At 41.6% G+C, this 18244-nt stretch overlaps 1 protein-coding gene across 5 annotated transcripts in view; it reads right to left on the bottom strand.

Moving 5' to 3' along the window:
• Window positions 1-18244, bottom strand: part of gareml (GRB2 associated, regulator of MAPK1-like) — a 264605-nt gene that overhangs the window by 197241 nt on the left and 49120 nt on the right. For 3 of the 5 annotated variants that reach the window (XM_072563353.1, XM_072563375.1, XM_072563360.1), the window contains exon 1: window positions 523-634. Coding sequence is in view for 1 of the 5 variants with exons in the window: in XM_072563343.1 (XP_072419444.1) it covers window positions 523-663 (141 nt within the window). In the remaining 4 variants the exon portion in view is untranslated. Of the gene's footprint in view, window positions 1-522; window positions 664-18244 lie in introns of those variants that run through there. The other 2 variants (XM_072563343.1, XM_072563384.1) reach the window with 2 other exon arrangements.

Genomic DNA, 18244 nt, shown 5'->3' with positions numbered 1-18244 from the left:
TCTCTATGACTCTATGACGCTATAATAGCAACAGAAGAGGTTGTATTGTTATTTATCATTGCATTCTTTCATCCACAAATAACCAGATCAATTCAATCAGAAACAAGTCAGCAGTGAGTGATGATCTGATTAAGCGAAACATTGTTATGAATTTACTAAATGCAAATACCATTTGGAGATATTGAACTGCATTCTGGGTCTATTGGGGTTAGGGTTAGGGCCTTTCAGAATAACATGCATGCAGTAGGCTGCATAATCAATTGAGGTAAACATTGAAACTTTTTTATGATCCTGTTAAGCTAAGAATTACTTACTATTTCACATTCAATACTTAATTCTTAATTGACTTTGACAACATGGGTTGATACAAGGTAGAAACCTAATTCAATGATCATCAGGCTGCATGGCATTCAACTGCAAAGATTTAGCTGATTAATTACCCAGATCCATAAAGTGAAGGTGACCTCTACACTTTTCCCAAATTTGGAAACATCATTGCTTTCATCTTATTGCTTTCCTTACCAAGGTATTGCAGTGGGATGTCAATCTTCGGTCCAATCACATAGTGGCCCTCCTCTAAGCTGTGTGCAGTCACTGTAGTCCACTGCCTGCATGAATGGATTAGTAATAGATCCTGGTCGGTCAATCCCTCTATATATTCCCCTGAAAAACAATCCAAAGAATACATGTAGATGGATTCTGATAGAATATCCACAGACTTGTTTAAATTTCAGGTTATTATTCAATTTAGAGCTAAATGTTTAATGAAAGCATTAGTGATATATTAAGTGAGTTGGGATTTTACGTGATTTAAATGATGCATTATGGCACAAATAGGATGAAAGGGAGACATAACTACAAACAGTGTAAGACAAGGACAGATGTCCTGACAGATATGGTAAGGCTGAAGCATACTCAAGAGAGTTTAGAAGATGCCACATACCATAAGAATGTCATCAATCATGGCAATGAAATCTAGACAAACACAATCAGTATTGTAGCTTTGTGTCCCTCTTAAAGCAACTGTTATCATGTTGCAGGAAGAAAAGCAATAAAATCAGCAGAACTCACCATTGCTATGCAGTAAGAACAAATATGAACTAGGAGCAGGAGTAGGCAAAGCGGCCCATTGACCCTGCTCCACTATTCAATCAGATCATGGCTGATCTTTTCATGGACTCAACTTCACTTATCTGTCTGCTCACTATCGCCCTTACCTCCTTTACTGTTCAAAATTTTGTCTTTGCCTTAAAAACATTTAACAAGGCAGCCTCAACAGTTTTACTGGGCAGGGAATTCCACAGATTTACAATAACTTTGGTTAAGAGGTTCCTCCTCATCTCAGTCCTAAATCTGCTCCCCCTTATTTTGAGGCTATGCCCCTAGTTCTAGTTTCACCTGCCAGTGGAAACAACCTCCCTGCTTCTATCTTATCTATTCCCATCATAATTTTATGTTTTTATGTGAACTCCCCTTTTCTTCTAACTTCCAATGAACATAGTCCCAGTCTATTCAAAACTCCAGAATCAACTTAGTGAACTCCCCTGCACCCCCTCCAGTGCCAATACATCCTTTCACAAGTACAGAAACCAAAACTGTACACAGTAAATCAGATTGCAACTTCTGAACTTGTGCAGCCAAATGTGTAATTCAGGAAGTTGCTTTTTAATGTATCTTGACCTTTCACAAATTTTCACGTCAACAAGAGCTCACCAAACAAATTAAAACAAATTTAAAAATTAAACATATTTATTGGAGAGTGAGAAACCAAAGACAGCAGAGCACAGCACAAGGTTGAAGAAGAAAGCAAATACTTTTTTTAGATTAGATTCCCTACAGTATGGAACCAGGCCCTTCGGCCCAATCAGTTCACACCGACCCTCAGAAGAGAAACCCACAAAGATCTATTTCCCTCTGACTAATGCACCTAACACGATGGGCAATTTAGCATGGCCAATTCACCTGGCCTGCGAGAGGAAACCGGAGCAAACCCATGCAGACACGGGGAGAACGTGTAAACTCCACACAGACAGTCGTCCGAGGCTGGAATCGAACCTGGGACCCTGTGCTGTGAGGCTGCAGTGCTAACCACAGTGCCGCCGTGTCACACTTAGTGAAACATGGAGTGCTATAGATTCAATAAAGCATGCACAGGAGGAGGTCAACAAGAATGAACTGGAGTTTAAATTTGACATTGTAATGGGTTCTTGATCTTTCTAAAACTGTCAGGGCAGACATTGATCTCTCTGCACCTTCTCTGTAGCTGTAACACTGTTTTTCTACCCTGATGCACTTGGTATGGAATGATCTGCCTGTATAACATACAAAACAACGCCTTTCACTGTACCTCGGTACATGTGACAACACATCAACCTCAGGTTGATTTGGGGATTCATGTGGAAGGTTTGAGTGATAAGGAGAGCGTGTATAGACTGGAACGTTTGTTTCCGGAGCATAGGAGGCTGAGGGGTGACCTTATAGAGGTTTATAATATCATGAGGGGCATAGATAAGGTGAATAAACAAGGTTTATTTCCCAGGATAGGGGAATCTGAAACTAGAGGGCATAGGTTTAAGGTAAAATGGGAAAGATCTAAAAGGTAACTTTTTACATAGAGGGTGGTGTATATATGGAACAAGCTTCCAGAGTCAGTGGTAGAGGCAGGTACAATTACAACATTTAAAAGACATTTGGGCAGGTACATGGATAGGAAAGGTTTCGAGGGATATGGGCCAAATGCAGTGAAATAGGACTAGTTCCATTTGGAAAACCTGGTTGACTTGGTCGAGTTGGGCCAAAGGGACTATTTCCATGTGGTATGACTCTATGACTCATTAAAACAGATGAAGGATTTGAAGTTGTTGCACATAGCTACTGGCCACTCACTAACCATACCAAATAAGATCAGATGTTAGCCTTTCAGATGTAAGTATATTTTCAGTGGTATGAACTGGTCATAAAAACTGGTATACAAACTTTCTAGTTTGAAAATGTCCTTTTACCTGTGTGGAGTCACATTCCTTTAGACCTTAGATATCATTGGACATTTTTATTTGACTTATTACTGTCTTATTTATCTTGCCCTTTCTGTCTTAACTTCATCTTTCTTTCTTTTGCTTTGTTTTACTTTCTGGGCATGCTGTTACATTGAATTAAATATTATAACTTACAGTTTCTCATTCAGAGTCTGTGGATCACATTTTAACCTATTCACTTGAGGGAGTGAATTCAAGCCCTCAATGAGGACTCTTCAATCTCATTGATTTGTGAGACAATCCTATTCATATAGATCCAGAACCCTGAAGAGGGCAAATACTGAAATGACTAATTATTCTAATTTGCAGCACAATGCCCATGAAATGTCTGTGGACAAGAATATCAGTAAAGAAGGGCAAGTACCATTCCTCTGTTGCTAACGGTGGAATCTGGGTCAATAATTGCTGTATTTATGGTTGCTACGACACGGCATAAACCCTTCTGCTCATTTAAAAGATGCACACAGAAGAGTTCACCTCTATCATAATCTGTTAAAGTATGAATGACAAAGAACTACCAAATTCCCTCAATGTAAAGAAAAATTAACAATTTATTCTTTAACTCTAAGAAACACAAAAACATTAAACAACACCCATCGACATAGTAATCCTCTTTTGTCGGGGTCAATTTGCCTACCTCCCACTCTATAACAATATACTGATCTGATAAAACCCCTTGATTGAGTTTAACCAAAAAAAACAAATTTTGAAACCAGCCAGTTGTCACTTTTCCCTTGATATCTTCTTCTGTACTTTACTGGGTTCCTTCGGTCTTCTGCTTCATAAATTTCATATGAAAACGTACCTTTCAGAGAGAGGCTCTGCAAGCCGTATTTTGTTGGTGCTTTTTGCTGCACTGGCTAACTGTTCAAAATGCCCAACTTTATATACTCAAAACATTGGACCAGATCATTGGTTTGATGTCTTCAAAACATTAACATTCAAATTCAATTGGACTTTGGTAGCTTGGGGCATAATTTAAACTAATTGGCTAAATTCCAATTTGTTGTGTACCATGGCAACTCAGCTCCAGCTATCTGTCTTCACAACCAAATATTACATTTTTAAATTTTTCAGCACACTTTGTGCCTCTCTAGCTCCATGCCAGCTTCCACACACCTACACCTTCATAATACCTCCTCCCTTAAGAAAACAAATGAACCATCATCATGAAAAGATGGCTTCTTTTTTTTCTCTATTCCTTAATCACATTACCATGACATACATATGACTTTCACCTAAGTTCATATTAATTTCTCCCCTCATATATATATAACATTGAATAGATACCAATCTCATCTATACTTTATCAGTTATATCCGCGATAACACATCTGCTATTACATTCTTATGACCTGAAACATGTACGACCTGCAAATTCTATATCTGCAACATAAGACTCCAATGAAATAGTCTCGTATTCTTGTATTTAAAGCATTCCAATTATATAAGAGGATTGTGATCCGTGTACACAACCATCTCTGACACTTTGTGACACACACATTAAAATGTTGTAAGGCTAGTACCAAATGCAATAGCTCTTTTTCGATCGTACAGTATTTTCTCTGCTCGGTGTTGAGTTTCTTTGAAAAGTAGCTGACTGGCAGTTCAATTCCATCATAATCTTTCTGTAGCAGTACAGCTCCAACTCCTATGTCACTAGCATCATGGCAACCTTGAAAGGTTTCAAAAGGTTTGGTGTAGCTAAAACTGGTGCAGTGGTTAATATTGCTTTTAAACTGTTGAATGCCTCCTGGCATTGTTCTGTCCCCTGAAACTTTGTGTTCTTCTTCTGCAAATTGGTTAATGGTGCGACTACACTGCTAAAGTTTGGAACAAACTTCCGATAGAATCCACTTAGTCCTAAAAATCGAAGCACTTCTCTCTTCGAGATTGGTCATGGAAATTCCTCGATGCCCTTTGTCTTTGCATTCCACGGGGTCAACCTTCCATGACTAATGTTATGTCCCAAGAACATCACTTCTGCTTTCACGAATTCAGTTTTGTTTACGTTTATAACCAGTTTTACTTCTCTTAATCAGTCAAAGAGCTCTGCCAACTGTACCATATGATCTTTACAGGGCTCACTAAAGATCATTATGTTGTTTAAACAGACTGCACAGTTTGTTAACCCAGCCACAACTTTGTTCATGAAGCTTTGGAATGTGGTGCATGTGTTCTTCATTCCAAAGGGCTCACTTTTAATTCATATAGCCCCTCTGGGGTTACAAAATGCAGAAATTCCTTTCACCCTCTCTGACAAACATACCTGCCAATAACCACGTGGTGAGTCCGACTTTTGGCTTGTCCAACTTTCTCGATAAAATCCTCCAATCTCGGGATTATGTATGAGTTTGATTTCATCACAGCGTTGACCTTCTGATAATTCATGCAAAATCGTTGAGTTCCATCAGTTTTGGGAACCAAGATGACTGGCGAACTCCACTCACTCTGACTTGGTTTGAAGATATCTTCGTTGAGCATGGCCTCCACTTCTTTCTGGACCTATCTGGCTTTGACAGGTGTTGTTTTATTGGAACAGTATTTCCTATGTCTCCCTCATGCACAATAGCATTAGTCTTCCATATCTTATTCCTACATATGTCTTCATACTGCTGTAACAAACTTTTCAACTGCGTTTTTTGCTCATGAGACAGATAGTTTACTCCCTTATCCCATTCCTCAAGAACTTCCTCATTGTTTAACGTATTTTGAGACACATCAAATTCCACATCATCTGGATTTGATTCCGCACTCTGCGGGGCAGTAACTAATACATGTTTCTTCAGTTTTTTCAGATAATAACCCTCATGAATATCCTCTGCTTCCTTTTCAGAGTACGTATTAACATATACATACTTTATTGTCTCGTCTTTCTGTTGCTAGTCAATTAGCCTTTCAGGGCTAAACACCTTTGTCTGACCCTCTGCCTGTTCAGGTTTTTCCGGCACCATTATTTCAAACAGGGTACTGCTAACTGAACCTCAACTTCAGCATGGGGGGCATAGCTTTAAGTTGAAGGGTGATAGATACAAGATAGATGTCAGAGGTAATTTCTTTACTCAGAGTAGTAGGGGCATGGAATGCACTGCCTGCAACAGTTATACACTCGCCAATTTTAAGGGCATTTAAATGGTCATTGGATAGACATATGGATGAAAATGGAATAGTGTAGGTTGGATGGGGTTTCAGATTGGTTTCACAGATCGGTGCAACATAGAGAGCCAAAGGGCCTCTACTGCACTGTAATGTTCTATGTTCTGAACGCCTTCATCTTTCTCTTTAGTTTTTGCTTCGTGCTGTGACTTATGATAGTGGGAAGGGCTTATGCCCGAAACGTCAATTCTCCTGTTCCTTGGATGCTGCCTGATCTGCTGAGCTTTTCAAGCAACACATTTTCAGCCCTGCTTAAACTTTGCACTCCCCTGCAGCTCGTTGACTTTTCTTGGAGTCTCCTCTACTACCTTCACTAATGCCACAGGCTTAACTTCTTTTACCACATCTTTTCCCACAGTGCCTTTCTTTAATGACCAGCTCTATGATTTTTTTGTGTCCCATTTTACCACAATGGAAACACCTGAGACCTTTCACCTCCTTTCCACCCTCTTGGGCTTCTTTTTTAACCTGTAGTGAACTCTTACCTGTGTTTCATAGTATAGAATCTCCTCTTCTCCCAAGTTCTACCCCTCACAGGATGAAATCTTTGCCGGAAGCTTATCTTAAGCACCAACATGTATTCATCTGCGAATTCTTCTGTCGTTGGTTAAACCCAATTCTAACCCTATTTGCTTATTCCAAAAGTAAGGTCTTTTTCTTTCCTTCTAAACTTTCTTGGCAAACTTGGGAATTATCTTCAAACCCCAGAACCTCTTCAGCAATTTTAAGAACCATTTCTCTCACTTTTAATTTTATCAACCACAAGTCCCACAAGAAATTAAACAAATTGTCTTACCTATGTTTTATTTTAGGACCTAGGGCACTAACCTGCAAATGTTTAAATCTACTGGGTTTTGTTTTGTATCCCAAACCTATTCAAATCTGTCCAAATCTCAGACTGGATCTGTCTAAGCGGTTCAAATCACGGATACTGCCAGGAAGGGTAAGTTTTCCCACTTAAAAAGGGACTTACCTCGGGAGTCGGGCCTCCATTTTGACAGAGCGGCGAAGAGAGAAGGTGGAGTGAGGCGAGGGCTGCCAGGAAGGGAAGGGCTTAATTTACATTTGGGCAGTGGCTATCCCCCTCCCGCCCCCCTCTTCTAACCGAAAGAAAAAGACTCTGCAAGGTAAGGCTTTTATTTTTTCTTTATCTTTCTTTTTCATATATTTAAGTGCATTGTTTGGGTTTAGTTAGTTCACATAAAGCTCAGCTTACGATGGCAGGGGACCTCAGGCCTGTTGCATGTGACTCTTGCTTGATGTCGGAGCTTAGGAATGTGTCTGACATTCCTGACTCTTAGATTTGTAAGAAGTGTGTCCAGCTGCAGCTCGTGTTTGACCACATGACGGTTCTGGAGCTGTGGATGGACTCACTGTGGAGCATCCGTGATGCTGAGGTGGTCGTGGATAGCATGTTTAGTGAACTCGCCACACCACAGGTTAGGATTGCTGAGGGAGACAGTGAATGCGTGACCAAAAAACAGAAAAACAGGAGAAAGGCAGTGCAGGTGTCCCCTGCGGACATCTCCCTCCAAAACAGACATACCGTTCTGGATAGTGTTGGGGGAGATGGTTCACCAGGGGAGGGCAGCAGTTGTCAAGATCATGGCACTGTGGCAGGCCCTGCTGTTCAGAAGGGCGGGAAAAAGACTTGTAGGGCCATAGTCATAGAGGACTCTATTGTGAGGGGAGTGGATAGGCGGTTCTGTGGCTGAAAACGGGACTCCTGTACGGTATGTTGCCTCCCAGGTGCTCAGGTCAGGGACGTCACCGATCAGCTACAGAGCATTCTGAAAGGGGAGGGTGAACAGCCAGTTGTCGTGGTGCATATAGGCACCAATGATATAAGTAGAAAATGAGATGAGGTCCTGAAAGAAGAATTCAGGAAACTAGGAGAGAAGTTAAAGAGAAGGACCTCAAAGGTAATGATCTCGGGATTACTACCAGTGCCATGTGCTAGCCAGCGTAGAAATGAAAAAATAGGCAGGATGAACACATGGCTTGAGAGATGGTCATTGAGTCATAGAGTCATAGAGATGTACAGCATGGAAACAGATCCTTTGGTCCAACCCGTCCATGCCAACCAGATATCCCAAATCAATCTAGTCCCATCTGCCAGCATCCAGCCCATATCCCTCCAAACCCTCCCTATTCATATACCCATCCAAATGCCTCTTAAATGTTGCAATTGTACCAGCCTCCACCACTTCCTCTGGCAACTCATTCCATACACGTACCACCCTCTGCGTGAAAAAGTTGTCCCTTAGGTCTCTTTTATATCTTTCCCCTCTCACCCTAAACCTATGCCCTCTACTTCTGGACACCCCGAACCCAGGGAAAAGACTTTGTCTATTTATCCTATCCATGCCCCTCATAATTTTGTAAACCTCTATAAGGTCACCCCTCAGCCTCTGACGCTTCAGGGAAAACAGCCCCAGCCTGTTCAGCCTCTCCCTATAGCTCAAATCCTCCAACCCTGGCAACATCCTTGTAAATCTTTTCTGAACCCTTTCAAGTTTCACAACATCTTTCCAATAGGAAGGAGACCAGAATTACACACAGAATTCCAACAGCAGCCTAACCAATGACCTGTAGAGCCACAACATGACCTCCCAACTCCTGTACTCAATACTCTGACCAATAAAGGAAAGTATACCAAATGCTTCCTTCACTATCCTATCTACCTGTGACTCCACTTTCAAGGAGCTATGAACCTGCACTCCAAGGTCTCTTTGTTCAGCAACACTCCCTAGGACCTTACCATTAAGTGTATAAGTCCTGCTAAGATTTGCTTTCCCAAAATGCAGCACCTTGCATTTATCTGAATTAAACTCCATCTTCCACCTCTCAGCCCATTGGCCCATCCCATCCAGATCCTGTTGTAATCCTGTTGTAACCCTCTTCGCTGTCCACTACACCTTCAATTTTGGTGTCATCTGCAAACTTACTAACTGTACCCTTTATGCTCGCATCCAAATCATTAATGTAAATGACAAAAAGTAGAGGGCCCAGCAGCGATCCTTGTAGCACTCCACTGGTCACAGGCCTCCAGTCTGAAAAACAACCATCCATCACCACCCTCCTCTCTGTCTTCTACCTTTGAGTCAGTTCTGTATCCAAATGGCTAGTTCTTCCTGTATTCCAAAGATCTAACCTTGCTAATCAGTCTCCCATGGGGAACCTTGTCGAACACCTTACTGAAGTCCGTATAGATCACATCTACTGCTCTGCCCTCATCAATCTTCTTTGTTACTTCTTCAAAAACCTCAATCAAGTGTGTGAGACATGATTTCCCACGCACAAAGCCATGTTGACTATCCCAATTCAGTCCTTCCCTTTCCAAATACATGTACATCCTGTCCCTCAGGATTCCCTCCAACAACTTGCCCACCACCGAGGTCAGGCTCACCGGTCTATAGTTCCCTGGCTTGTCTTTACTGCCCTTCTTAAACAGTGGCATCATGTTTGCCAACCTCACCTGTGACTATCGATGATACAAATATCTCAGCAAAAGGCTCAGCAATCACTTCTCCAGCTTCCCAAAGAGTTCTCGGGTACACCTGATCAGGTCCTGGGGATTTATCCAACTTTCACCGTTTCAAGACATCCAGCACTTCCCCCTTTGTAATCTGGACATTTTGCAAGATGTCACCATCTATTTCCCTATAGTCTATATCTTCCATATCCTTTTCCACAGTAAATACTGATGCAAAATATTCATTTAGTATCTCCCCCATTTTCTGTGGCTCCACACAAAGGCCGCTTTGCTGATCTTTGAGGGGCCCTATTCTCTCCCTAGTTACCCTTTTGTCCTTAATATATTTGTAAAAACCTTTTGGAATCTGCTTAATTCTATTTGCCAAAGCTATCTCATGTTCCCATTTTGCTCTTCTGATTTCCCTCTTAAGTATACTCCTACTTCCTTTATACTCTTCTAAGGATTCATTTGATCTACCCGGTCTATACCTGACATATGCTTCCTTCTTTTTCTTAACCAAACCCTCAATTTCTTTACTCATCCAGCATTCCCTATACCTACCAGCCTTCCCTTTCACCCTGACAGGAGTATACTTTCTCTGGATTCTTGTTATCTCATTTCTGAAGGCTTCCCATTTTCCAGCTGTCCCTTTACCTGCGAACATCTGCCTCCAATCAGCTTTCGAAAGTTCTTGCCGAATACAGTTCAAAATTGGCCTTTCTCCAATTTAGAACTTCAACTTTTAGATCTGGTCTATCCTTTTCCATCACCGTTTTAAAACAAATGGTCACTGGCTCCAAAGTGCTCCCCCACTGACACCTCAGTCACCTGCCCTGCCTTATTTCCCAAGAGTAGGTCAGGTTTTGCACCTTCTCTAGTAGGTACATCCACATACTGAATCAGAAAATTGTCTTGTACACACTTAAGAAATTCCTCTCCATCTAAACCTTTAACACTATGGCAGTCCCAGTTGATATTTGGAAAATTAAAATCCCAACATCCCATGAACAAAACTAATAAGTTATATTGCTTGTGAAAAGGAAGATTAATGTTTTAACTTTTAAATATATGGATTGAAATTAGAAAAACAGAAAGGGATGATCACCTTGATGGATCGTACTATAGGTGCCCAAATGTCAGAAAGAAATTGAGAAGCAGATATATAGAGATATCTCAGATACATGTAAGACTAATAGGGCTGTAATTGGAGGGCATTTTCATTCTCCAAACATTGATTGGTAGTGTTAAAGGTTTGAATGGTGAGGAGTTTGTTAAATGTGTTCAAGAAAATCTTCTTTATCAAGTTACAAATGCCCCTAGCAGGGAAAGTGCAAAATCTGGCCTGGTCTTGGGAAATAAGCCAGGGCCAGTGACTGAAGTGTTAACAGGGGAACACTTTGGGACTAGCGATCATATTACTCTTTGTTTTAAAATTGTTATGGAAAAGGATAAGTCTTCCATAAAAATTCAAGCTTTTAATTTGAGTAAGACAAATTTTAAGAGTGTGAAACAAGAACTTTCACAAGTTGATAGGAGTAGACTGTTCAGAGGTAAAGAGATGACTGACAAGTTGGTGGCTTTCAAAAGTGTGACAATGAGAGTTGAGGCACATGCTAAAATTGGGGAATAATGGATGAATAAAGATCTTGAAGTTCTAGTCAAGAATAAGAAAGGATTATACATTAGATATAGACAACTGAAATCAACTAAATCTCTTTAAGAGAATAAAGAATGAAGGGTTATCTTAAGGAAATCAGAAAGGTAACGAGGGGATATGAGATCATTTGGACAGATAAGGTTAAAGATAATCCAAAAAGATTCGACAAATACATTGAGAGCAAGAAATCAATTAGAGAAAGAGTAGGACATCTTAAAGGTTTTCTTTATGTTGGACCCCCGGAGATAGAAGTGATATTAAATGAACATTTCACATCAGTTTTTATTGTTGAGAAAGAAGTGGAGACTAGCGAACTCAGGGAAATAAATGTTTTAAAAACAGTTCACGTTAGAAAAGAGGAACTTCTGGGGTCTTAGAAAACCTAAAAGTAGATAAATCTCCAGGACCTGATCAAGTGAATCCCAGGACATTGTGGGATGTTAGAGAGGAAATTGTGGGGCCCTAACGGAGATATTTGTGTCATCTGTAAACACGGCTGACGTACCAGAGGACAAGAGGGTGGCTAATGTTGTGTCATTAAGAAAGGAGATGCCTGGGAACTATGGATCCGTGAGTATGACATGGGTGGGGGGGTAAGTTATTGGAGGTGATTCTGAAAGATCGGATTTACAGGCATTTGGAGAGGCAAGGATTGATTTGGGATAGTCAGCATGGTTTTGTGCAAGAAAAATCGTGTCTCACAAACTTGACTGAGTCTTTTTAATGAAGTAATCAAAAAGTTTGATGAGAGCAAAGCTGTAGACACTGTTTACTTGAACTTTAGTAAAGCCTTTGACAAGATTCCACATGGTAGGTCAATTAATAAAGTTAGATCACATGGGATTCAGAGTAAGCTTGTCAATTGGACACAAAATTGGCTTGGTGGCAGGACACAGAATGTGGTGGTGGAGAGTTCTTTTTCAGACTGGAGGCCTGCAACCAGTGGAGTGCCACAGGCATTGATGCTGGTGCTGGGTCCACCTTTCTTTGTCATTTATATAGATGATTCAGATAAGAACATAGAAGGCATGGTGAGTAAGTTTGCAGATGACACCAAATTGGTGGTATATTGGAGAGTGAAGAAGGTTATCCAAGATTAGAAAGAGATCTTCGTCAATTGGGTCAATGGTCTGAGGAGTGGTAGATGGGGTTTAATTTGAATAAATGCAAGGTATTGCATTTCTGACAATAAAACAAGGTCAGGACTTATACAATTAAAAGTGGGCCCTGAGTAGTGTTATAGAACAGAGAGATCTAGGGGTTCAGGTACATAATTCTTTGAAATTTGCATCACAAGTAGGCAGGGCAGTTAAGAATGCAATCAGTACGCTTGCCTTCATTTCTCAGACCTTTGAGTACAAGAGTTGGGAGTTCATGAGGTTGTACAGGCATTGGTGAAGTCTCTTCTGCAGTACTGTGTGCATTTCTGATCATCCTGTTACAGGAAGAATATTATTAAACTGGTGAGGGTTCAGAAAAGATTTATCAGGATGTTGCTGGGAATGGAGGGTTTGAGATATAAAAATAGACCGGAAAACTTGAAACTTTTTTCACTGGAGCAGAGGAGCTTGAGAGGTAACCTTATTAAGATTTGTAAAATAATGAAGGGTATAGATAATGCCAATTACAAGGGTCTCTTCCCTAAGTTGGGGGATTTCAGGACTGAGGGCATATTTTAAAGTAAGTGAAGAAAGATTTAAAAAGGACATGAGAGGCAATTTTTTTATATAGAGAGTGGTTCTCAAAATCAAAATAATTCTAATGCCCCAGTGCTTCCTCTGACACATGTTCAACATGGGTTACCAACAAGAGGTTTCCTTTCCCAGTGTTTGACCCAATGTCCTGAGATGTCCATGGGGTCTAGAGGCATTGTTCAGGACTCCCAGAACAACTCCCTCCTGGTGTTATACCACTGTGTGACCACCTCTGCTGGGTCTGTTCTGCCCGTGGGACAGAACAGATTGATAAATTCTTGATGTCACAAGGAATTAAGGGCTACAGGGAGAATGCGGGTAAGTGGAGTTGAAATGCCCACCAGCCGTGATTGAATGGCGGAGTGGATCTGATGGGCCGAATGGCCTTACTTCCACTCCTATGTCTTATGGTCTTATGGTCTTAACAGATCCCGTGATGGTGATTGAAATTTCTGGGACATTGGTTGTAAGTTGGATTCCAAGAGATTGATTATGTCTGACTGTGGTTCGATTAATCTGAGGGAGAGCTCTCCCAAATTCATTACAAGAGTCTAAATGTTAGTAAGGAAGACTTTGTCAGGCAGTTGGTGCTGAGTTTGCTATTGTTGATTCTGATGCTTTGTTTGGGTAGTCTGTGCGGTTTCATTTCTTTGAATTTAAATTATCGAGATCACAATTCTATAGATTTTAAGTCAGAAAGAGGAGGTATTGAAGATTATGCTCCTGATGTTGCAGGACTCCATCCACAAATGACACGACCAGCTATCCTTAGTAGCCACACACTCAGATGACAAGCAACATGAATTCGACTGGGACAACACTACTATTATAGGACAAGCCAAACAGAGAACAGCCAGGGAATTCCTAGAGGCATGGCACTCATCCACAGATTCAATCAATAAGCACATCGACCTGGACCCAATATACCGGCCACTGCAGTGGACAGCTGGAACTGACAACCGGAAGCGGCAGAGACAAACCACTATAAATGCCGGAGGAAACATCACAGAAACGCTTCACAGGAGGCTCCCAAGCACTGAGGATGTCACCTAGACAGGGGACGAAACATCTGCAACACAAATTCCCAGCTCGGTGAACAGAACCACAACAAGATAATGCCTTTCCATTTTCTTATTGTGTGTGTGTTTAACCACAGTGACAGCACTCCAGCCTCAGAGTTAGAAGATGTAGTTTGAGAAGCATTCCAGAACCATCATCCATTGGTCCTCAATTCACTGACATATATTTGGCTTCCAGTCCAGCTGCATCTTAATTTTAAAATCCTCATCTTTATGTTTAAATTCTTTTATCCTTCCTTTATCTTATTCTATCTGTGCAACCTCCTCCAGTCCTATAATCCTCAGAGGACAATTGTGTTTCTTTTATTCTGGTCTCTCATGTATTCCTCATATTATGCCTCTATTGGCAGTCTGCCATCAGCCCTAAGTCTCAAATTCCTTCACCAAATATTCCCTTCCATTTATCTTATTCCCTGGCTTTAAGATATTCCTTCTGCTTTTTTTCCACTTTGACCAAGATACTCTATTTTGTCGTTTAAAGTCATATCCTTTCTGTGAACATTCCTGTGAAATGACTTGGCACACTGCAGTAACTTAAAACCATTGCTATATAAAGGAACTTTATAGTTGATCTAATCCCATAGTGCAACATAATAATGATGGAGTCCTGCAACATCAGGGGTATCACCTGATCAACTAACACTCCATTTGTCCATTACATAGACATACAAGATCCCATGCCTTTACTTGGAGCAGAATCCTGGCCAGTATTCTTATCTCTCAACCAATATCCCCAAAAATACTTAACTAGTCATCAATCATATTGCTTTAATGCAGGAAATGTGGCAGCCAATTTGGACAATGCATCACTAACTGCTTAATGGCTATGAAGCACTTTCGGACATCGTAAGCATGTGCAAGCTGCTAAATAAATGCAATGTTTTTCTCTTTTCTTTTTCTTACCATGGCAATAATGTTTGTCAAGAAAAATTAGAACATGCTATTTCCAACATTTGACCCAAATCAGATTGTGAACTACTTTCCAGAAAATCATTGGCAACACATGCAGAAGTAAAATCAATAAGAAGCATCAGCTGTCAGAGAGAAAACAAATCACTCGATTTGACTGCCAGAGGCAGTTAAAGCAAAGCATTTTAAACACAATGTTTCATGTGAGTGAAAATGAAATCATGTGGAGTACGATTTGCCTTAGAATCAGTGCGCATCATTTGGGAAGAAGGAACAAGCAAATTAATGCAGTATTAGAATCCTTAAATTGATTTAAAAAGACTGGGTTCCCAGTAAAATATGTATACTAGGATACAGAGTTAATAATCCTTTCTATTAGAGGGCAGAGTTCTCTGTGGCTGTACTGCACTCAAGATAATGGGTGGAATTTCCCCAGGCTGGTGCAGGCATGTATAGAGGCAGGACAATTACTGAAAATGACTTGCAGTCCCAATTTGAGCTCTGCTCTGAAGGTGCTTTCATTATTAAAATGGCAATTCAGCTGCTGAATACTTCATTTACCATTAGCTGCAGTTCCCCGCAGCTATCCTGCAGTACAGCATGAGAGCAAGCTAAATCTGATGAGGCTCAGAAGTAGGGGTTCAGTATTATCAACAAGTTAGGCAGCAGTAAAAGCAATACTAGCAACAGTACTAGCTGACTTCTTTTATGTTATTTACCCCTATATAGGGCAGATAGATACCAAGATTACTTTGGAAGGGTCTGGGTACCCAATTCAGCAGAGGACCAGCTCTCTCGAACAGTTTGAGCATCACTACATCAAGACCCTCTAGCTCTTGAAGCTGGTTGCTGATGTTTACAGCCTCCTCAAACAAGATCACCCTCCCTCATCATTCAGGCCATTGAGCATAGGAGTTGGGATGTCCTGTTGACGTTGTACAGGACGCTGGTGAGGCATCTTCTGGGGTACTGTCAAAAAGTGCTGCTGGAAAAGTACAGCCAGTCAGGCCACATCTGTGTTAATGTTTCGAGCATAAGCTCTTCATCAGGAACTGGGGGTGGGGTTGTGGTGGGGGGGAGGTGCAGCTGGTGATGCAAGGGGGTTGAGAGATAGATGGGAGGGTGAGGACCATGGGATTCTATCCTTGTGTGTGATTGGACAAGGACAGAACCCTCTCTGGTCCTCACCTTCCACCCCACCAAACTCCAGATAGCATCATTATCTGCCACTTCCACCATCTACAAACAGACCCCATCACCAGAGATATATTTCCCTGCCTAGCCCTGTATTCTGAAGAGACCATTCCCTCAGTGACTCCCTGTTAGGTCCATGCCCTCACCAACCCACCTTCCACTACTGGCACCTTCCCTATTCACCACAAGTCATGCAAAACCTGCATCCACACCTCCCCCTCACCTCCATCCAAGACCCCAAAGGATCCTTCCACATCCAGCAGAGATTTTCCTGCCATCTCCAAGCATCTTATCCACTATGTTTGCTGCTCCCGATGCGGTCTCTACTTTGGGGACGTAGGACGCCAACTTGTGGAACATTTCAGAGAATATCTCTGGGACACACACACTAACCAACCCCACTGCTCTGTGGCCAAACACTTCAATCCCCCTCCACTCCGCCAAGGACATGCAATTCCTGGGCCTCCACCTTTGCCAAATTCTAGCCACCTGATGTCTGGAGGAAGAACACCTCATCTTCCATCTTGGGACCCTCCAACCACACGGGATCAATGTCGATTTCACCAGTTTCCTCATTTCCCGTCCCCCTACTTTATCCCAGATCCAACCCTCCAACTCAGCACCATCCTCATGACCTGTCCTACCTGTCCATCTTCCTTCCTACCTACCTATCCGCTCCACCCTCCTCTCTGACCTATCACCATCACCCCCCCCCACCTACATCTACCTATCGCATTCCCAGCTACCTTTTCCCAGCCCAACCCCCCTCCCATTTATCACTCAGACCCCTTGGGCCCTCCAACATTCCTGATGAAGACTTTATGCTCGAAATGTTGAATCTCCCTTTCCTCGGATGCTGCCTGACTGGTTGTGCTTTTCCAACACCATACGCTTTGACTAGGATCTCCAGCATTTGCAGTCTTCACTTTCTCCTCTTCTGGAGTACTGTGTCCAGTTCTGGATTCCCTGTTATATGAAAGATATTATTAAGCTGGAGGAGGTTCAATAAATATTTACCAGGATGCTGTCTGGAATGGAGGGTTTGAGTTATAAGGAGTGGCTGGATAGGCTGGGACTATCTTCACTGGAGTGTAGGAGGTTAAGAGGCAACTTTATAGAGGGTTTATAAAATAATGAGGAATATAGATATGGTGAATGGCACGTGTCTTTTCCCTAGGGTGAGGAATTTCTAGATTACAGGCATATTTTTAAGGTGAGAGGAGAAAGATCTTAAAAAGACATTAGGAGCAATTTTTATTCAAGAACGGTTCTTGTATGGAATGAACTTCCAGAGTAAGAGCTGGATGTGGGTACAGTTACAACATATAAAAGACAATTAGATAAATACATGAATAAAAAATGTTAGGGGATATGGGCCGAGTGCAGGCAGGTGGAATTAGTTTAGTTTGGGATTATGGTTGGCATGAATTGATTCGACCAAAGGATTTATGTCCGTGTGGTATGACTCGGACTGGATCAGGTTAGCACACATTGCTAGAAGTCAAGGTTAAAGTTGACCAATCCCCATTCATGTCTCTGCCCCTCACCAAACTGTCTGCTTCTTCTTATCCTGCAAAGGCAGATCACATAGAGGTGTGAGCTGATGCTGGCTTGTGTGCAGAGCAGGGAGGCTCATTATTTATGGAAGATCACTTTGGAGCAAAAGTATGACATGACAATAGCTGAGAGCAAACCCAAGCCAACAGCCTGTGGAGAGAGAAGTTAGAATATAGGGCATAGCACTTGAGAGAGTGTTGCACCACTCACCCACCCTGCACTTCCAAAGTCTAGGATCCTCTCAAAACACTGTCTCCGGCTGGAGAGAATATTGGGTCTAAATCAGTAAGATTCCATCCAATGAGAGGATGATGGAAAACAAAACAGTGCAGAGTTCCAAGCAGAACAGCTTCGAGGCAACAGAAGAAGACATTAAATTCAGAACTGTTCTGAAGAAGAGTCACTGGAACATAGAACATAGAAAAGTATAGCACAAAATAGGCCCTTTGGCCCACGATGTTATGCCAAGGACTAATCCTAATGTAA

This window comes from Chiloscyllium punctatum, chromosome 3 (assembly GCF_047496795.1).
Source record: "Chiloscyllium punctatum isolate Juve2018m chromosome 3, sChiPun1.3, whole genome shotgun sequence".
NCBI lineage: Eukaryota > Metazoa > Chordata > Chondrichthyes > Orectolobiformes > Hemiscylliidae > Chiloscyllium > Chiloscyllium punctatum.
This window is presented reverse-complemented; position numbering and strand designations above follow the sequence as displayed.